Source organism: Populus trichocarpa, chromosome 16 (assembly GCF_000002775.5).
Source record: "Populus trichocarpa isolate Nisqually-1 chromosome 16, P.trichocarpa_v4.1, whole genome shotgun sequence".
In the NCBI taxonomy this organism is placed as follows: Eukaryota; Viridiplantae; Streptophyta; class Magnoliopsida; order Malpighiales; family Salicaceae; genus Populus; species Populus trichocarpa.
In genome coordinates this window covers 11,176,071-11,192,816 of record NC_037300.2, presented here as the reverse complement: position 1 = coordinate 11,192,816, position 16,746 = coordinate 11,176,071, and the positions used below count along the sequence as shown (strand labels likewise).

The window sequence follows — 16,746 nt, the reverse complement described above, 5'->3', positions numbered from 1 at the left end:
TATTTAGTATTATAGTAGCGGTTATTTTTAAAGTATTTTTTATTTAGAAATGTATTAATTTTTTTTTTATTTTTAAAAAATTAATTTTTATATCAGCATGATTTAAAATTAAAAAAATAAAAAATTTTAAATTTTTTTTAAAAAATAAAAACAAAAACAAATATGCTTTTACTATCTAATATATCCACTCCCGGAGTGTTTCTGTTCCTGGCGTGGACAGACAAAATTGCAAACCCAAAACAAACAACGGCTAAATCCAAATTATTTCAAAACCTCCCGCCCCCGCATTTTCACCCTTCAAAACCCCCTCCCTCCCTCCCTCCCTCCCTCCCCTTCATTTCTCTTCATCTCCCCTGTAAAATCCCCAAATCTCTCTTAAATAAGAAGAAATGGGGAAGCAAAACAAGTCCAAGAAAACCGATTCTCTTGGCAAAGGAGGAAAAGTAAGTCCGGTCCAAATCGCTTTCATTGTGGATCGCTATCTCTCTGATAACAGTTTAACCCAAACTCGCTCCATTTTTAGGACTGAAGCCTCTTCTCTCATCTCCAAATCTCCACTTCGAGAGGTATCCATTTACTATATCTTTTCTTTTTTTTCTTTTTTGTATTATTTGCAAAACCATCTGTACGGGTTTTTAATTTTTTATGGGATGTTTTAGGCACCGAAGAGTTTGTTGAGTTTGGGGGCGATATTGAACGAGTATATATGTCTCAAGGAGCAGAAGGTGATTTTGGATCGAGAAAGGGTGCGTTTGGAGCAAGAAAAATTCAGGGTTCAGGATTTTTTGCATGGTATGCAAGATGTCATGAATGCTTATAATGCTAGTGCAAATTTAACAGCACCACCAGCCACTACACCTATGATTCAGGCTTCTATTACAAGACCTGCGGTTATGGTTCCTCAAGCAGATCCATTTCGTGGATCTCCTGCAGCTGTAGGTGAGGCTAACCAACCCTTTTCCTTGACATGATTAGCTGATACAATTTTAACCTAATTTGGGGTTTGATTTTATCTGGTTGTGAATTGTATGTTTAATTGCACAATCTACTGTGGATTATAAAAGGGTTTGTTAGTTTCCTAGGATCTTGTAATATCTTGGAGAAATCAGTGCATGAATTAGGGATTCTCAGAAGAAAACGAACCACATATTAGGGGCTAATGCGTTGATGGATTCCTTTATTGTTGTTATTATAATATTGGGAATAGGCTACTTAACTTGAAGCTTGCTAAATCATGACAAACCTTTGATAATAAATAAATAGTTCTTGAATAATCATCAATCAATATAATAACATTACTTTCAATGTTATATAATCTCACCATTGTCTCCTATGAAGCCATCTCCCCAGACCATGGTGTTTGGTATTTATGAGTGAGTTCTGAATTTGGATTAGTTGATCATTCTCTTTATCAGATGTTCTTTGCATTTGTGAAGGGCATGCTTTAGAAAGACTTCTTTGTAGGCTGTCTGTTTTCAGTAGTATTACGATCAATATTCAATAGAAGTTCCCTTCTCCAAAACAATGCAAGTAAAGGGAAAAACTTACTCTGATAGTTCCAGGGTTTTCCATCTTAGGGATTTCCTTGCATCTTCTTCCCATATATGAAGACAATCTTTAGGCAAACATTCAGAAAAATGGAATTTATTTATTCAAAGTACTTTATTGATGTTCTCTTTCTAGGCTGTCCCATGCACAAATCACCTGGCTTTCCAGTCTCGACACCCTCGAATACCACCATGGAGCGTAGCAATCTGTCCTCAATCACTAAGCACCCATCAACAAGAAAGCGAATGGGGTCAAATGCTGTTGCAGAATCTGTTCCAGATGCTAAAAAGTCTCGCAGCAAGTTAGCTTCAAGGAAAATACCAAGTAAAGGTAAAAAAAAATCCATGTGCCTAATTTATGTTCTTGCACATTTTTTATTCTCAGAAATTGATAATGTTTTTCTAACTCATTTTATCTTCAGCTACATCCAAACAATGTGATAATGCTGCCACTGCTCAAGCAAATGTTCAGCCCTTATCTCCTGTAATTGAATCATCAGCACAAAACGGCACACCCACTGGTCCAATAGTTCAAGCATCCGGTGTTGCTAAGAGTTTGTTCAATCAGCCTTTACCATCCCCTCCAACTAGTTCATCTAATCCCAATACACCACCACAAGCATTTTGCTCTCAAAATGACAAATCTGCATCTCCAAGGGACATTTCTGCCAATGCTCACTGCAGTAATAACAATACTCCTCAACAAGTCACTCCTACCAACTGCACGGTGATCACATCAGAGAGGGTTACAGTGAGCCCATTCAAAAACATGACGTACTACACCATGGAGAGAAATCAGTGTATCTCTTCTTCCTCTCCAGTTAAGACAACCTTGAAGAGGATGTGCAAGAGGGATTGTGTGAAGGGAAGGCTAGACTTTGATGGTTCTGATGCAGCAGTGAACTTGGATGAATCAGTTGACAATGAGTTCTATACATCTGAATCTGACAAGGAAGGGGACATTTTTGACTTAGACCTGCCTAACTTAGACATGTTTGGGGCTAATTTCTCCTTCTCTGAACTGTTGGTTGATCTGGAACGTGATTGTGAAGGAAATGCTTGTCCATGCCTGCCAGCCTTGGCAGCTTCTGCCGACACCATTTCTGGGTATTGGTTTTTGTTTGGCCATATTCTAATAACCTCATATTTCTCTACTTTCTTCTTCACTGCATTGAATCCTTTCTTGGTTTCTTTCCTCTGATATTTTGGCTTTGTATTATATACAGGTCATCACATGAATCTAGGGATGGTAATTTTGGGACCGATCAAGTCATGTCAGAGTTTTCCTCTACCATGACTGAGGTGATTTCTGGAAAAGATACGCATTCGCAAGGTAATGTGAATGAAGCTCCTCAACATAATTGTTCCTAATCTATCCATTATCGTGCATATATTGAGTGATTTTTTTTCAGGTCCTGACATAACAGCTGTGAAGTCCATAACAAAATGTATAAGAATTTTAAGCCCTGGTAAATTTATCACTTGACGTCACAAATTTCATTTTTTATGTCACCTTTCCTATTTCTAGGATCCTTGAATTATTTGGCTGTGTCTCGAGTTGCAGCTAAAAATCAAAGGAGTTCTTTGGATCAGGAGAATTGTTTGGCAAGTAACTGACTGACATGATGATGCAAAAGACTCTTTAGACTGACCTGGTACCTGTATAGCACTTACTGCAGAAGATTCATATCCATCTTCGCTAGTTATCTGGGTTTATAATTTCTAGATCCTCTATGGCTTTTGTCTATCATTTGACCAACCCTTGAATTCTTAGCTCACATGTAGTCTTTAGTTTGATGTTCTGCCTACAATATTGGTCATTTAGCCAAGACTCATGGTTACAAGCATTTCTACGCTACACTAGTTGTATCAAAAGCTGATTTATTTCTGATAAAAAGAAGTGACGAATTCTTCTTTACATTGATTTTAGATGGGATTAATCTTATCAACTCTATGAACAGTTGAATATCTGCAAGAGTTCTTAATTCAAATGCCATTAGTATTTAAGCATGCTGAAAGATGGAGGATAAATGACAGAATCAAGATATCTAAGCTCAAGCCAGGTACTGCTGAAGTTTGTCCACTTCATCTGGGCTTCCAATGAAAATAGGTGTGCGCTGGTGTATCTGCCATAAAATCACAAAGTCAAACCAAAGTGACAGCAGTTGTTTGATGCTCGAGGTTCTTTCTGTTAGTGTGGTTGTGAACCATTAGGAAATATGTGATTCAAGTCGCAGTTTCCGATCCTAGCACTCATGATATTTTGTGATTGGCAGTGCCATGGTTCTATCTTCACACATTTTTTTTTAGAGTCAAGGTTGATAAAATTCCAATCTAAGATGAAGTGGTGAAGCTGCAACGAAATCAATACCTGTTCTGGCTTGATGTCAAGGATTCTCTGGTGACCATCCGTTGCTTTGCCACCAGCTTGTTCCACGAGATAACTCATTGGTGCGCATTCATACAGTAACCTCAAGTTCCCATTTTTGCTGTTCTTGTTCTTTGGGTTTCCATAGATGCCACCATATAGAAGCATCCTATGTATTTCCCCAACAAGGCAGCCTATATAACGTCCAGAGTAAGGCTTCCCGTTGGGTGGCCCTGGCTGCCTAAGGTAGCCAAGGTAGCTCTGCAGTTTACCATCCCACAGGTCATAATTTCCTTCATTGAACGAGTAAATCTTTCCTGTTTTCGGGATCTTGATATCTTCATGTGTCAGTACAAACTCCCCGAATGTGGGATCCAAGGTAAAAGCAAACACCCCTTTCCCTATAGATATTGTGAAGACGACCGAGCTTGAATAGAGGCAATAGCCAGCAGCAAGCAAGTTTCTGCCTGGCTGGCAAGCGTTGATGATGCACCTTTGTCTTGCTTCGTCAAGCTGTCGTGTAAGAGATGAACGATGTGAAGAGAGCTAAAATTAATGTAAATTTGCAAATGCCTTGAATTGGCTATTAAGCACAGAAATAAAGGGTTTGCATTTTGAGAACTGCCGCTTGTTTTTCTTGGCCAGAAAGTGAGAAACCAGATGACTTACTGTGGAGTCATCGTCAATATTAAAGAGGCATTGCTCATCAGGGCCATAAATTCCAAAGACAGATCCAGTGGTCAATGCTATATCAATGTTGGCAGACCCATCAATTGGATCAAACACCACAATATAGTTCCCAGAGTAAGTTTCCTCGACAGCAACAGGTACGTCTTCTTCCTCTGATACTATAATCGCTGTGCGGCCACTTGACCTTAAACAATTGCAAAACAGCTAGACGTAGTAAAATGTAAGCTATGGTAATTTTCACTAACAAAATGTTAACTCACAAATAACAAACTTATCGATGAAATCAAAGTTGAACCAACCTCATTGGAGATTACATCCAGCTTCTTCTGATCTTCACCTTGGATGTTGGTGGTTCCTTGAACGCCAGTGAGATTGATTATGCTCGATCGTTGAAGAAGGGAAGCAATCTGTTTACATGCCAATGAGATACCGGATAAAACCACTGTGAGCTCTGCATCAATGTTCCCTGCTTGTTCTTGCTTCAATAGCCAAGTTGTCAAGTTTTCGAGCGCATAACGGCCCTTCTTTCTCTTATCTTCTTTAATGCCTGATTCTGCTGCTGTAATTTCCACAGCTTTGCATCGAATTCCGGAGGCAAAACGCCTACCAAATGATTGTCTAATATGATGAGAGCGGTTCTTTATAGGAAACAGGTGAGAAATAATGGAAGAGCGAGAGGTTGAGAAGGTGATTTGTGAAGAGGAAGTCGGAATTGCCTCAAACATTGTTGTGATTGTTGGGTGTCTGTGTTACAGGGTTCTCACTTATCTTCCTTCCTACGCCTATTGTGTGATTGTGATTCATTCTAGGTGAAACTATAACTTTGTTTGACTTATGAGCCCACTTGGTATTGGAGCTGTCTGACTGGCCCTGCTCCCGCATGAAATGAAGTTATTTTACTGCAAATATTTTATGGTAGTGAATATTCTGATCAAGCTTATGTCCAATCATATAGTATAAACCTGTTGGTTTTTTTCTCCCCTTCTGAACTTGATTGCTAAAACGTGCAACCGTGGCTTACCGCGAATACCTTGACGATCAATCTCATCTTGAATTTCCTAGGAAATTTCTCAGAGCTTATGATAAGCCTTTCATCAATCTGATCTCGTTTGGTGTTTGGGAGTTTCTTTTTCTTCTTATAACATGCCAAGTCATTTCCATGAATCACAATCTCCGCAAACATAATTTTTCCTTTTCTTTTATTGATGGACTTGGAGTTCATGTTAGGAGGAAATCCACTTTTTTCTTAAAAAAAATTCAGTGCTATTAATATTTGAAGATGAAATTGCCTGCTGTATGGCTTTGTTCAGCTGCCGGCATCATTGATGTACAGCTGGGCTATAGCAGCAACAGTAGTTCTTCAAAAATCCAAACTCAATTCACAATGATAATAAAAAAAAAAAATTCCTGTTCTTCCTGGAAGTCCTGCTGCAATGGTTTCCTGATAGATTCTTAGCATCAGGTTTCAATCTTCCATTGCTTCTAAGCGGAAAAACAAATGATTAATTGACACAAACGATGTTCTGTGTTCTTAATTCCAGTAGTGTATTTATGAGGAATTGTCATGGCCCATGCAAACATTTAGCTTCTCAAAACAAAATGACTGTTTCCTCTTACATTTTAATCAAGCCAAATACTTCTCCAATTTCTCCACTTCCTCCACGCTCCCTATGTAAAGCGGAACACGCTGGTGTATCTGTTGTCAAAAACAATGCCTTAGTTCTTAACTCAAAGAAGAAGAAAAGAAGATTTCATGAGTTGAATGAAGCATATTAGACTGACCTCAGTAGGAGTGATATCCAGTACTCTCTGATGCCCGTCTGATCCTTTCCCACCAGCTTGTTCCACTATAAAGCTCATCGGTGCACACTCATACAGAAGCCTCAGCTTCCCATTCTTGCTCTTCTTGTCCCTGGGGTACCCATAAATGCCACCGTACAGCAGCGTCCGGTGGAAGTCACCGACCAAGCTTCCAATGTATCTAGCGGAGTAGGGCTTGCCACTCGGACCAGGGTCTTTAAGGTCATCAATGTACTTCTTCAGCTTGTCATCCCACAACTGGTAGTTTCCTTCATTAAATGAATAAATCTTTCCAGCCTTTGGTATCTGGATGTTTTCTTGAGTTAAAACAAACTCTCCATACATTGGATCCAAGCTGAAAGAGAACACGCCTTTTCCAATAGTTAGCACAAAAATCACTGAGCTTGAATACATGCAGTAGCCAGCAACAAGGAGGTTATTTCCTGGCTGGCACACATTCACAATACACCTCTGTTCCGTTTGATCAAGCTGCAATCACCAAATTTTCAAACAATCAAGTTATTAACCATAGACTATCTTCTTTTTGTGTGTTTGATAAACTCATCTGTTTGTGATTGCATCAATTATGGATGGACTCACAGTGGAGTCATCTCCAATATCGGCCAGGCATTCGTCATTGGGGCTGTATATTCCAAAGATGGAACCAGTAGACACTGCAGCATCAATGTTGGATGATCCATCGAGTGGGTCAAAAACCACTATATAGTTTCCAGAGTAACTCTCCTCCACTGCCACTGGCACGTCCTCTTCCTCTGATGCTATGATTCCTGTCCTCCCACTTGATCTCAAGCAGCTAGAGAACACCTGTAGTTGCAAACTAACTAATTTAAAAAAAAAAACATTTCGCTGAATGGTTCGAACTAGAGCGCATCTAGCTAATTCATGAAGAAGAGAATTATCTAAGACTAGAGAAGTTGCCTCAATTGGACCACAAAATAGGAAAATATACGGTGCTACTTTTCCTACTTCATTTATAAGCAAAACCCAGTCAGCTTCCACTTTGCTTTTAGTTTATCCCCACAATGAATTTGCATAAATTTGATGACTCATGTAAGTGTTCTGTTAGTTTGATGCAAGATAATTAGTTGTTAAGTACAGACCTCATTAGAGACCACGTCAAGCTTCTTCTGATCTTCTCCTTGAACGTTAACAGAACCTTGAACTCCAGTTAAGTTAGAAATGCTAGCTCTTTGCACCAAAGAAGCAATCTGCTTACATGCCATTGAAATGCTTGATATAACAATAGTGAGCTCAGCATCAATAACACCAGCTTGTTCTTGCTTCAACAGCCAACCAGTCAGTGTTTGAATCTCAAACGTACTCTTCTTTGTTTTAGCATCCGAGGCTGTGCTCACAGCCATGCACTTGAGCCCATCACCACCACGTTTTTTCTTGTAAGTACTAGTGCTGTTGGGGTATGACACAAGTGTTTTTGAGTCAAAGACACATAACTGGGAAGGAGATGGGCGAGACAGTGAGCGTGAGGTTGAGAAGAGAAGATGTGATGATGAAGTTGTTATTGCTGCTGCTTGTGCAACCATGGCTGCTTCTTTTCCTGGTTCTTGGTTTTGCTTCTCTTCTTGTTTTCGGATAATTTTTTTTTTAATTATTGGTTTTTCTTACATGGATTGTGTTGGGCATCGAAGGTAGAATTGTGAGGTGGGAAAAGATTTCTGTTAAATTTTGGGTCCCACACTTATCATCGTGTTTTGCGTCCGTTATGTGATCACTGTTATGGAATATATAGATATTCTTTTTCTTGGTTTAGGGAAGGGAAGGGAAGGGAAGAGGACGGGGAACGGCAAATTGCAAGTGGGCTTGTTTTCATGTTCAATTGGGCTGGTGTTTAATCAAAGTCTAGTCTCGTAACAAAAACATACGGGAATATCATGTTTTTGGGACTACCTGTTTGAGTGTAGTTGTAGTTATTTTTTATTAAAAACATATGTTAAAATAATATATTTTTTTATTTTTTAAAAATTATTTTTAATATCAGCGCATCAAAACGATCTAAAAATACCAAAAAATATTAATTTGAAGTAAATAAAAAAATAAAAAATTTTCAAATTTTTTCAAAAGCGCTTTTGAAACGCAAAAACAAACAGGGCTATGAGTGATGGAATCGCACCCGGTAACTTTTATAATAAAAAAAGACATGTTTTTATTAAAATAAAAAAAATACATGAAAAAGAAAGAAGAGTTTTAATTAAAGGAATACGTTTATTTATTTTTTATTTAAATTAGTGCCATTCTTATGAATATTTATTTTAATTGCTTTAATTTTCATTTAAAAAATAATATTACTGATAAAAAAGATTTTTTTTCTCGAAACAAAAGGAAATGCGTGAAAGGAAAGAGAATTTTTTACTAAAAATAAATATTTAATCTTGATCATCCCTTATTGTAATCTTAATGTTTGACTTGGTTTAAATATCTTGAATTAGCTCATTAAATGCCTCTATAATCTTCTTATTTCTTGATATTGTAATTGACCCAATTAACATCTCTAATGAATGATTCATGATACTTGTTGATTCTTATTATTCCTTTTTTTTCTTAAAAAGATTCAACTTTAATCATCACGTACATCGAACAAAAAAATATTAGAAATATTTAAAGTAGGACTGGTGTTATATTCATCTATATTATCTAGGATGCAACTTAGATTTCTTATGTGTTGGAAATGTTTTTCTTTTCATATACATCCAAACTCAATTACCTTGTTTAAAGATAACATATCTATGTTTACAATTTTCGTTAATTTTAAATACATATTGTTCATTCTTTTTATTTACATCGTCATCTTAATAGGCTATAAATTGAAGATTGCTATAATACTCGATATACATAACGAGTACTATTCACTTTGCTAAAATAACAAGGCCTTTAGAGCATCAATATTCTTGCTAGTTATCCTACCTATTTAGCTAAAATATTGAGGATGTATAGAATTTTATTACAATGCATAGTTGCTAGCTAAATGACTAATTATTTTTACCTACATGAACAATACAACGAGTACTGGAGAAATCTCTATTTAGTTGGGATACAGTAGAGGGAAAAATATTCGAGGGAAATAAAAGAGAGGGAAAAGAATTCTTTATCCTCTATTTCTTCACACATCCGATCTAAATCTTAGGTTTGCCTTTAATTTTATTTGAATTAAGATCTAAATTCTCTTCTCTTTCTTTCTCCCGATCTCCGTCTTCTCTCTTTCTCAAACAATGGCAACCACACCATCAGCTCACGACAAAAATGTTGGAAATGAAGACCATATGTCTATGATTCATGACTATAGGGATAAAATTGAGACCGAATTATATTCGATTTGTGATAAGATCTTGAAGTTGCTCGACTCGAGGTTGATTCCAAAGGCCTCAGCTAGTGATTCAAATGTGTTCTATTTGAAGATGAAGGCAGATTATCACAACTTAGTTGAAGAAAGGTCTTTTGATTTTGTGGTTGATGGATGTGAAGGTGTGTTTTAGTGGCTTCTCTTGTAATTCTTGCAACAAATAACCCCCATGTAATCTTTTAATTGTTTTTTCTACTTTCTAATCATCAAATTAATACCCAAATTGATTGGCTCTTAACTTCTCTTTATTCTACTATGAAATTCTCAATTCTCCTAGTTTATTTTTCAGAGTATCTTTTGAAAGACATTTTTCATGTAGAGAAAAGCTTTAGGTGTTTTCCATGCATAAATTATAAACTTACAACGATCCCCTTAAATAATTTCCTAAATATGTTGTGTATACATTTTCTAGAATACCTTAATTATTTCTTTTTTGCCATGGCAACACAATGGTGTAGCTCTTCATCTCTTCAAATTGTCGGTAATTTATGATCTGTTGGTAATAACTATATCGATGGATTTACTAATAGACAAAACGTGCCAAACAAATTTTATTTGCTTCATTTCATTGGTATCTCTATTAGTAAATATAACATATTACTGACATAATACCATCTGTAATTCTGTCGGTGAGTTAACAGTAGCAGTAATATTTGCAGTAATTCTTTTCCAACTCTCTTTGGAATATATTGACGGAGATGTTTCGTTAGCAACAACATCAATAATATTTTAAAAATATATTTAGAAAAATATATTGAACAAAAGTAGAAAATAATTAAAATAATATAAAATGAAATATTTATTATAAATTTAAACATTTATATGTTCAAATACAATAAATCTAAAATCGAGGCAGCGCTAGAGGAGGAGGTTGGTCGTCGCCGGGATCATGGGGCCAATTAGTGCACATGTACCACCCATCTATGATCCCATCTCCATTATCGATCGACATAGTTTTTCATAATCAGTAGTGAGTCATATTTTTCACATTTATTGGTCTAGCATCGCCACAAATTCTGAAGTTTGAGTGCTCAGAATCAATTATGAGCATTCAACAGTTGAAGCACCATGGGTCGTCCATAAGTTCTCAGTCATAATGTTAGAAAATCCACACTCTCGATTTCTATCAGGTCCATTGAACGAGCTTACCTTCAACCACAAATCCAGATCTACATCCGGATGGGTCGAGGGATCGTCTCTGTATCTTTCATTCAACTGGTTGTTATATGTATCTTGTATAGAAGAAATAAATTCATCAAATTCAAGGAAATAATAACTTAAGAAAAAATGGTTGAAAACCAACATACCATAAAGTACTGAACTCGGCTATCCATGAACTGTTACACCTTTTTTTGGCAGTCATCATTTCGCATATGCGTTTCAACAAAAAGCTCTATTGGGTTTGGCTCACGTCTAAGAACCATAGTTTGCAAGAAAAAAAGGTTGTCAGTTAAATATATTTATAAAAAACAACTAATAAAAAAATGGATGTAATAAAAAAATCCTACTATCCACTTTGCATGCGAAATGAACAGAACAGAGCTACTGGTGTGTGTGGTAACAGAACCATGAACAAACCAATTTTGATTTTCCATATCGGACTGTCACCATCACGTGAAACATGTGGATGTCACATGCTTAATGTATTCCACCTATACAACATCTAAGACGTACGACGTTCTGAAATCCTTCCAAACCACCATGCCATTCCAACCTAGAAGCTCTTTTTTTTTCGCATATATTTTGGTTTTCTTTTGCGTTTCGTACAAAAAATCACGCAACCTATATGGTACAAATTAATTATCTATTAGTATATGAAAAATAAAATCTTAATATTTGGAATAAAGAAAATGATCCTGAATTCGATCTTACCTAATTGCAACATGATTCTCCCAAACCCTTCTCGCAACATTATTATCAACTCTCTCCCATTCAAATTTTCCCTTGAAAATTTATAAAAGAAATTTTTTAGTAATTTCAATATACTAACCTTATTAACATAAAAAATATATTTAAGTTAATACTAACGTTGAACCTTGAAAACTATGCATCGACCTGCGGTTTTTCTTCAGGATGTTTGGAAACTTGGCTTCATTGAAACAATGGAATTTCCATCTACAATTTAAAGGCCGATGTTATTATTCTCGCAGCCTCAATGTTTGTAAACTGAAATTGCATTCGTTAAATGTAATTATTTTTTCAAAAATGATTAAACATGTCATGGTGAAAGCAAAACAAACTTACATTGAAAGGTCGTCCTTCCACTAAGCCTCGTATTTGCGAGGAAATGGATCCCGCTGTGAAGGGACCCTACTCAACGTTGCGGTATCGCATTTGACAAGCTCGCATCGTGAGTCAATGCATGTGCCTCAAGTGCCTGTTCTTGGTTGGCACCAATGACTCGTTGTCGTAAGAATTGCTCCTAGAAGAACTAGCAGTAGCAGCGATCATTTCCTTGCGACGTGCAATAGACTTTCACCTAGGCATCTACTCAAATTAACATATAAAAAAAATTAAACGATTCCTATATATTTTAAACTGCAAATACAAAACATATATGCCACAAACCAGTTGATTTTATTAAATTTCTTCTAACAATATAGCATAATTCAATTTCATAGAAAATTTTCATTTTGTACGTGATAATATTTTTAATCCTAAGTTTACAAAATTTCAAAATAATAATTAAAATTAATCCTACATATTTAATTGAAATTGAACAACAAAATTGAAAAAAAAACAACAACTAAAATTCAACAAAATAACGCAAAAATTATTACAACAACAACTAAAATTTAACACAATTATTTCTAAGTGATAATATTTTTAATCCTAAATTGAAAAAACTTATTCTAAATGGATTAAATACAAAATAATAATTAAAATTAATCCTACACATTCAATTGAAATTGAACAACAAATTTGAAAAAAAAACTAAAACTCAACTAAATAATGCAAAAATTATTTCAATAAAAACTAAAATTCAACACATTTATTAATTCATAAAATTATTAAGAACACAAAATTGAACAAAAATAATGACAAAAACAAAAATAATGCAAAATAATAATAATAATAAAGGGATGGAAAATTCTTACCTTAATGGTGTGCTTAATTTTGGCTGATAATTAAAAAAAGAAAAAGAAAAGAAAAGAAAAGAAAAGAAAAGAAAAGAGACTGTTAATAAACCAAAAAAAGAAAAAAAATGAAGAAAGACAACATACTTGAGGATGAGAAGAAAAGAGATTGCTTGATTTTGGCTGAGAAGAAGAGAGAGAAGAGAAGATAAAGAGAGTGAAACGACTCTGTGAGAGACGAAGAAAGAAGAAGATGAAGCCCCGTCTGTTCTGATTCTGATCTTTTAATTTAGTTTAATCGATGGAATTATCGATGACTTTTTATTCTGTCAGTAAAGTCAAATGAAAATTTTTAACTTTTCATTAACTTTCATGAAAAGTTTTAGAAAACCCCTCCAAATATTACCAATGACTTCTTTTCTGTCGGTGATGTTATTGGGAAAAAAAGTGAACAATCAAAAGAACATTAATTATCAGTGCATTGAGAAGTAAACAGTTCCCATAGTGGATTGAGTATGATCGTAGATAAAATAATGAATTCTGACCTCATACACATCTCTGGAGGCAAGTTGTAAACCGTGAGTATCACCAGCCAACCAAAATAAGGAGCAACAAATGACTCGAATGTATCGAATTTGTCTGTATATAACCCAAGATGCATGTTCCTTATCTCCATTGAAAAGTGAGGATGCACATTGTTAAAGTGTTTCCAAGCTTCACTATTGAAAGAGTGCACCATCACTCCATCCATAACATCATGTGATTTGTGCCATGTTATGTGCTCAGTAGTCTTTGGTGACATGAATAACTTTACAGTCTAGGTGTGATTCAAAAGTATTTAAGTTTTTTTGTGTGCAACAAGAGTCCTTCCTCTGTCAGTCGTAGGTTTATAACAAGAATGCCCACATGTTCTGCACTCATTCAACTCTGTATTTTCAAGGTAGTACAATATGCAGAAGTTTGGACACATATCAATTTTCTATCCTAGACCGAGGGGTTTCATCATGGACTTAGCACCATAAAAGTTCATTTTCTATGTGTTCCCTTCAGGTAAAATGCTTTTCGCCCATTCGATAATTTTATTATAATCGACCTCACTCAACCCACGATCTGACTTGATGGTGAACACCTATGTAACAACCAATAATTTACTGTGATTTGTGCTACCATCCCATAACGAATCGTCAGAATCTTTCAAAAGATTAAAAAACATGACCACGTCTGCATTAGGTTTTTCATTTATGATTGGAAATTGACCGGCATGACCCTGATTCATTCTCATCACTTCCATAACCGTATTTCTATATGGATTACTATTTTCATCTACAACTCCATACACGTTGCTAGAATTAGAAGTTGACCCAACCATCCTTTCTACTATGATATCGTGATGAACATATGGTTCTTTGTGTGCATACCAATACAAGTATTTCTTTATGAACCTTTTTTCATAGAGGATGCATTGTTACAAAATTTAGATCGAGAAAATTTTTATTTTTACACTTTTTGCATGGACATCTAATACCCCCTTCATTAATTTTTCTCAGATTAAATAGTGTGTAATTAATAAAACATTGAACCCCATTATAATAATTCATCATCCGCTTAGGGTAAATCTATATACATCCATGAACAATCATCCATTACTTATATCAAACTTATATAAAATAACGATGATAACATGTATTAATTAACTATATTAACTAAATAAATTTGCAAAAATATTGATTTAGCTAAAACCTATTTAATCTATTTTAATAGTACTCTTAACTAATTATCAATTATCTACATAAATTTAAATTTCTATATATTTACTGAAAATTTCAACTCGGCAATAAAATTGATAAAATATAAAACGAATCTGTTATATTAGCTATTATTTATTTCATCACAAAACACCCAAGTTAAAAATTTGACATAAGTTTCATCGATTTACAAACAAATGCAATTTTACAAAATCTAAAACAAACCCTAACATGTACAAATTATAAATCCATACAACAAATTTTTATGAGAAAAAACTATAAAACAAGTAAACACCCAAACAAAATACATAAATTACAAAAGTATGCCAAATTTTTTTTAACATTTTAAAATTGAGTTGAAATAAAAAAGAAGAAGAAGGTAGATTTGCTTACTTAAAGACCACGTCACCGTATGATTTTTCTTTTTTGAATCCCACTGTAATACCCTCTGTAATTCTCTTGGTATATACCAAGGGAAGTTTTTAATCGGCATATTTACGAACGCACTTTACTGTCAGGTTAATTTGTCGGTAACGTCGTCTATAAAAGTTACACATCATCGTACTGTTTGAGCTTTTCTTTCATTGTTTATTTTCTCAATGCAATTCCCTCAGTATATACTGAAAGAATTTTTCTATTAGTGTTTACTGATGAATACATGGATAAAAAATTCTATCGATAAAGGTCATAGCAATATACCAACAGAAAAATTCCATCAATAATTTTATTTTTATTTATCAATTTTCTAACAGTGACTTCATTGCAAGTTGACATGGAAACCATGATTCTCTTGTTTTTCCCTTCAATCTACACGGTACATCGACATTGTATCATTGGTATATACCGAGGGAATTTTTTTGTCGGCATATTTACGAATGTACTTTACTGTCAGGTTAATTCTGTCGGTAACGTCGTTTATAAAAGTTACATGTCGTCGTACTGTTTGACTTTTTTTTTAATTTTTTATTATTCCACTGCAATTCTCTCGGTATATGCCAAAAGAATTTTTCTGTTAATGTTTACCGATATATACAAGAATGAAAAATTTTATCGGTAAAGATTATAGCAATATACCGACAAAAAAATTTCATCATTATTTTCGTTTGTTTTTATCAATCTTCTAATATTGACTCCATTGCAAGTTCACATGGCAACAATGATTCTCTTTTTTTTCCCCGCAATCTACACGGTACATCGACATTGTATTTTTATCCACTTATTTGTTTGTGTTTTTCTTTTACTATGAAGACTGTAATCTCTACTTGAGTGATTTACACGGGATCATAAATGATTTTTTTTCCTGCAAAATACTATTTCCCCCCATCAAGTATTGCATTTGAATTTTGATGTAAACATCATTGTTGGGTCATTGCAGCTAGCAAGAAGTAAACAATGGATAGGTTGTTTCTTGTTTCGACTTTGATTTTTCAGGGAAAATCATTGATTTTTTCTCCTTAATGAGTTGTTCTTAACCTTGTTGCTAGTGTTGGGGTGAGCTTGGTCTACAACTTAATGACTACACAAATTACCTCCAGAAAATGTTGAAATATCTTCCCCTCGATTCGAAGACTTCACCGTGATGACTACGATACCAATAAAGATCGAGAATAGAAAGTATAGTCAAATACTGGATTAGTGTTGTTGGCATGCAAGCAAGTTCAAGATTGTCTGGTAGTTGATAATCTTAGTAATCTATTGTATTCATAGCTTTTATGGACAAATAAGATATATGGTGCCAAAACTAGGGCAATTTCTTACTATGTTTTTAAAAAAGATGATCAGCTAGCGTTGGAATTTGTAACTGCTGCTGCAAATATTTGTTTTAAAGAGCATGTTTTTTATTTTATTTTAATAAAGATAACTAATTAAAATGATTTTTTAGCTAAAATTTAAGCTGCAAAATAAGAAGCATGAATTGGATGCTCTAAGAGCATCCATACCCTTGCAGAGTTGTAGCTGTAATGATCTCTCTAAAAGTAAATTTCACAATTTTAGTGTTTATATGAACAGTAAAATTGACCTATTAGTACGTTGTTCAGTTTTAATTGTTTTAGTAATAGTAATTGAATAAATGTGATAAATATAAGGTAAATTTAATAAAATAATTTTCACAAGAGATGGAAAATTTTGGTGTATTTAACTA

The 16,746-nt window shown here is 34.6% G+C and overlaps 2 protein-coding genes across 2 annotated transcripts; one reads left to right on the top strand and one right to left on the bottom strand.

The window, feature by feature from the left end:
• The first annotated feature begins 347 nt into the window (after positions 1 to 347).
• LOC7487441 (uncharacterized) lies at positions 348 to 3,474 on the top strand. Its single transcript, XM_024587813.2, has 7 exons — positions 348 to 566; positions 660 to 939; positions 1,684 to 1,878; positions 1,970 to 2,654; positions 2,774 to 2,880; positions 2,960 to 3,016; positions 3,112 to 3,474. Exons 1-7 carry the CDS (start codon positions 390 to 392, stop codon positions 3,162 to 3,164), a joined length of 1,554 nt encoding a protein of 517 aa, XP_024443581.2. The 5' UTR covers positions 348 to 389; the 3' UTR covers positions 3,165 to 3,474.
• On the bottom strand, positions 3,412 to 8,129 carry LOC112324528 (uncharacterized). Its single transcript, XM_024587814.2, is given in 10 exon segments — positions 3,412 to 3,673; positions 3,919 to 4,428; positions 4,585 to 4,809; positions 4,905 to 5,355; positions 5,357 to 5,467; positions 5,469 to 5,504; positions 6,243 to 6,301; positions 6,388 to 6,894; positions 7,006 to 7,230; positions 7,527 to 8,129. Coding segments are annotated over 10 exon segments (2,637 nt in total). The 5' UTR covers positions 7,968 to 8,129; the 3' UTR covers positions 3,412 to 3,601.
• Positions 8,130 to 16,746: the final 8,617 nt, after the last annotated feature.

Bases quoted from the DNA above. Each gene is read 5' to 3' on its own strand.
- LOC7487441 (XM_024587813.2), top strand. From the start codon at position 390: ATGGGGAAGCAAAACAAGTCCAAGAAAACCGATTCTCTTGGCAAAGGA. The intron at 2,881-2,959 runs GTAATGTGAATG...ATTTTTTTTCAG, and splicing joins AAAAGATACGCATTCGCAAG to GTCCTGACATAACAGCTGTG. The intron at 3,017-3,111 runs GTAAATTTATCA...CTCGAGTTGCAG, and splicing joins TATAAGAATTTTAAGCCCTG to CTAAAAATCAAAGGAGTTCT.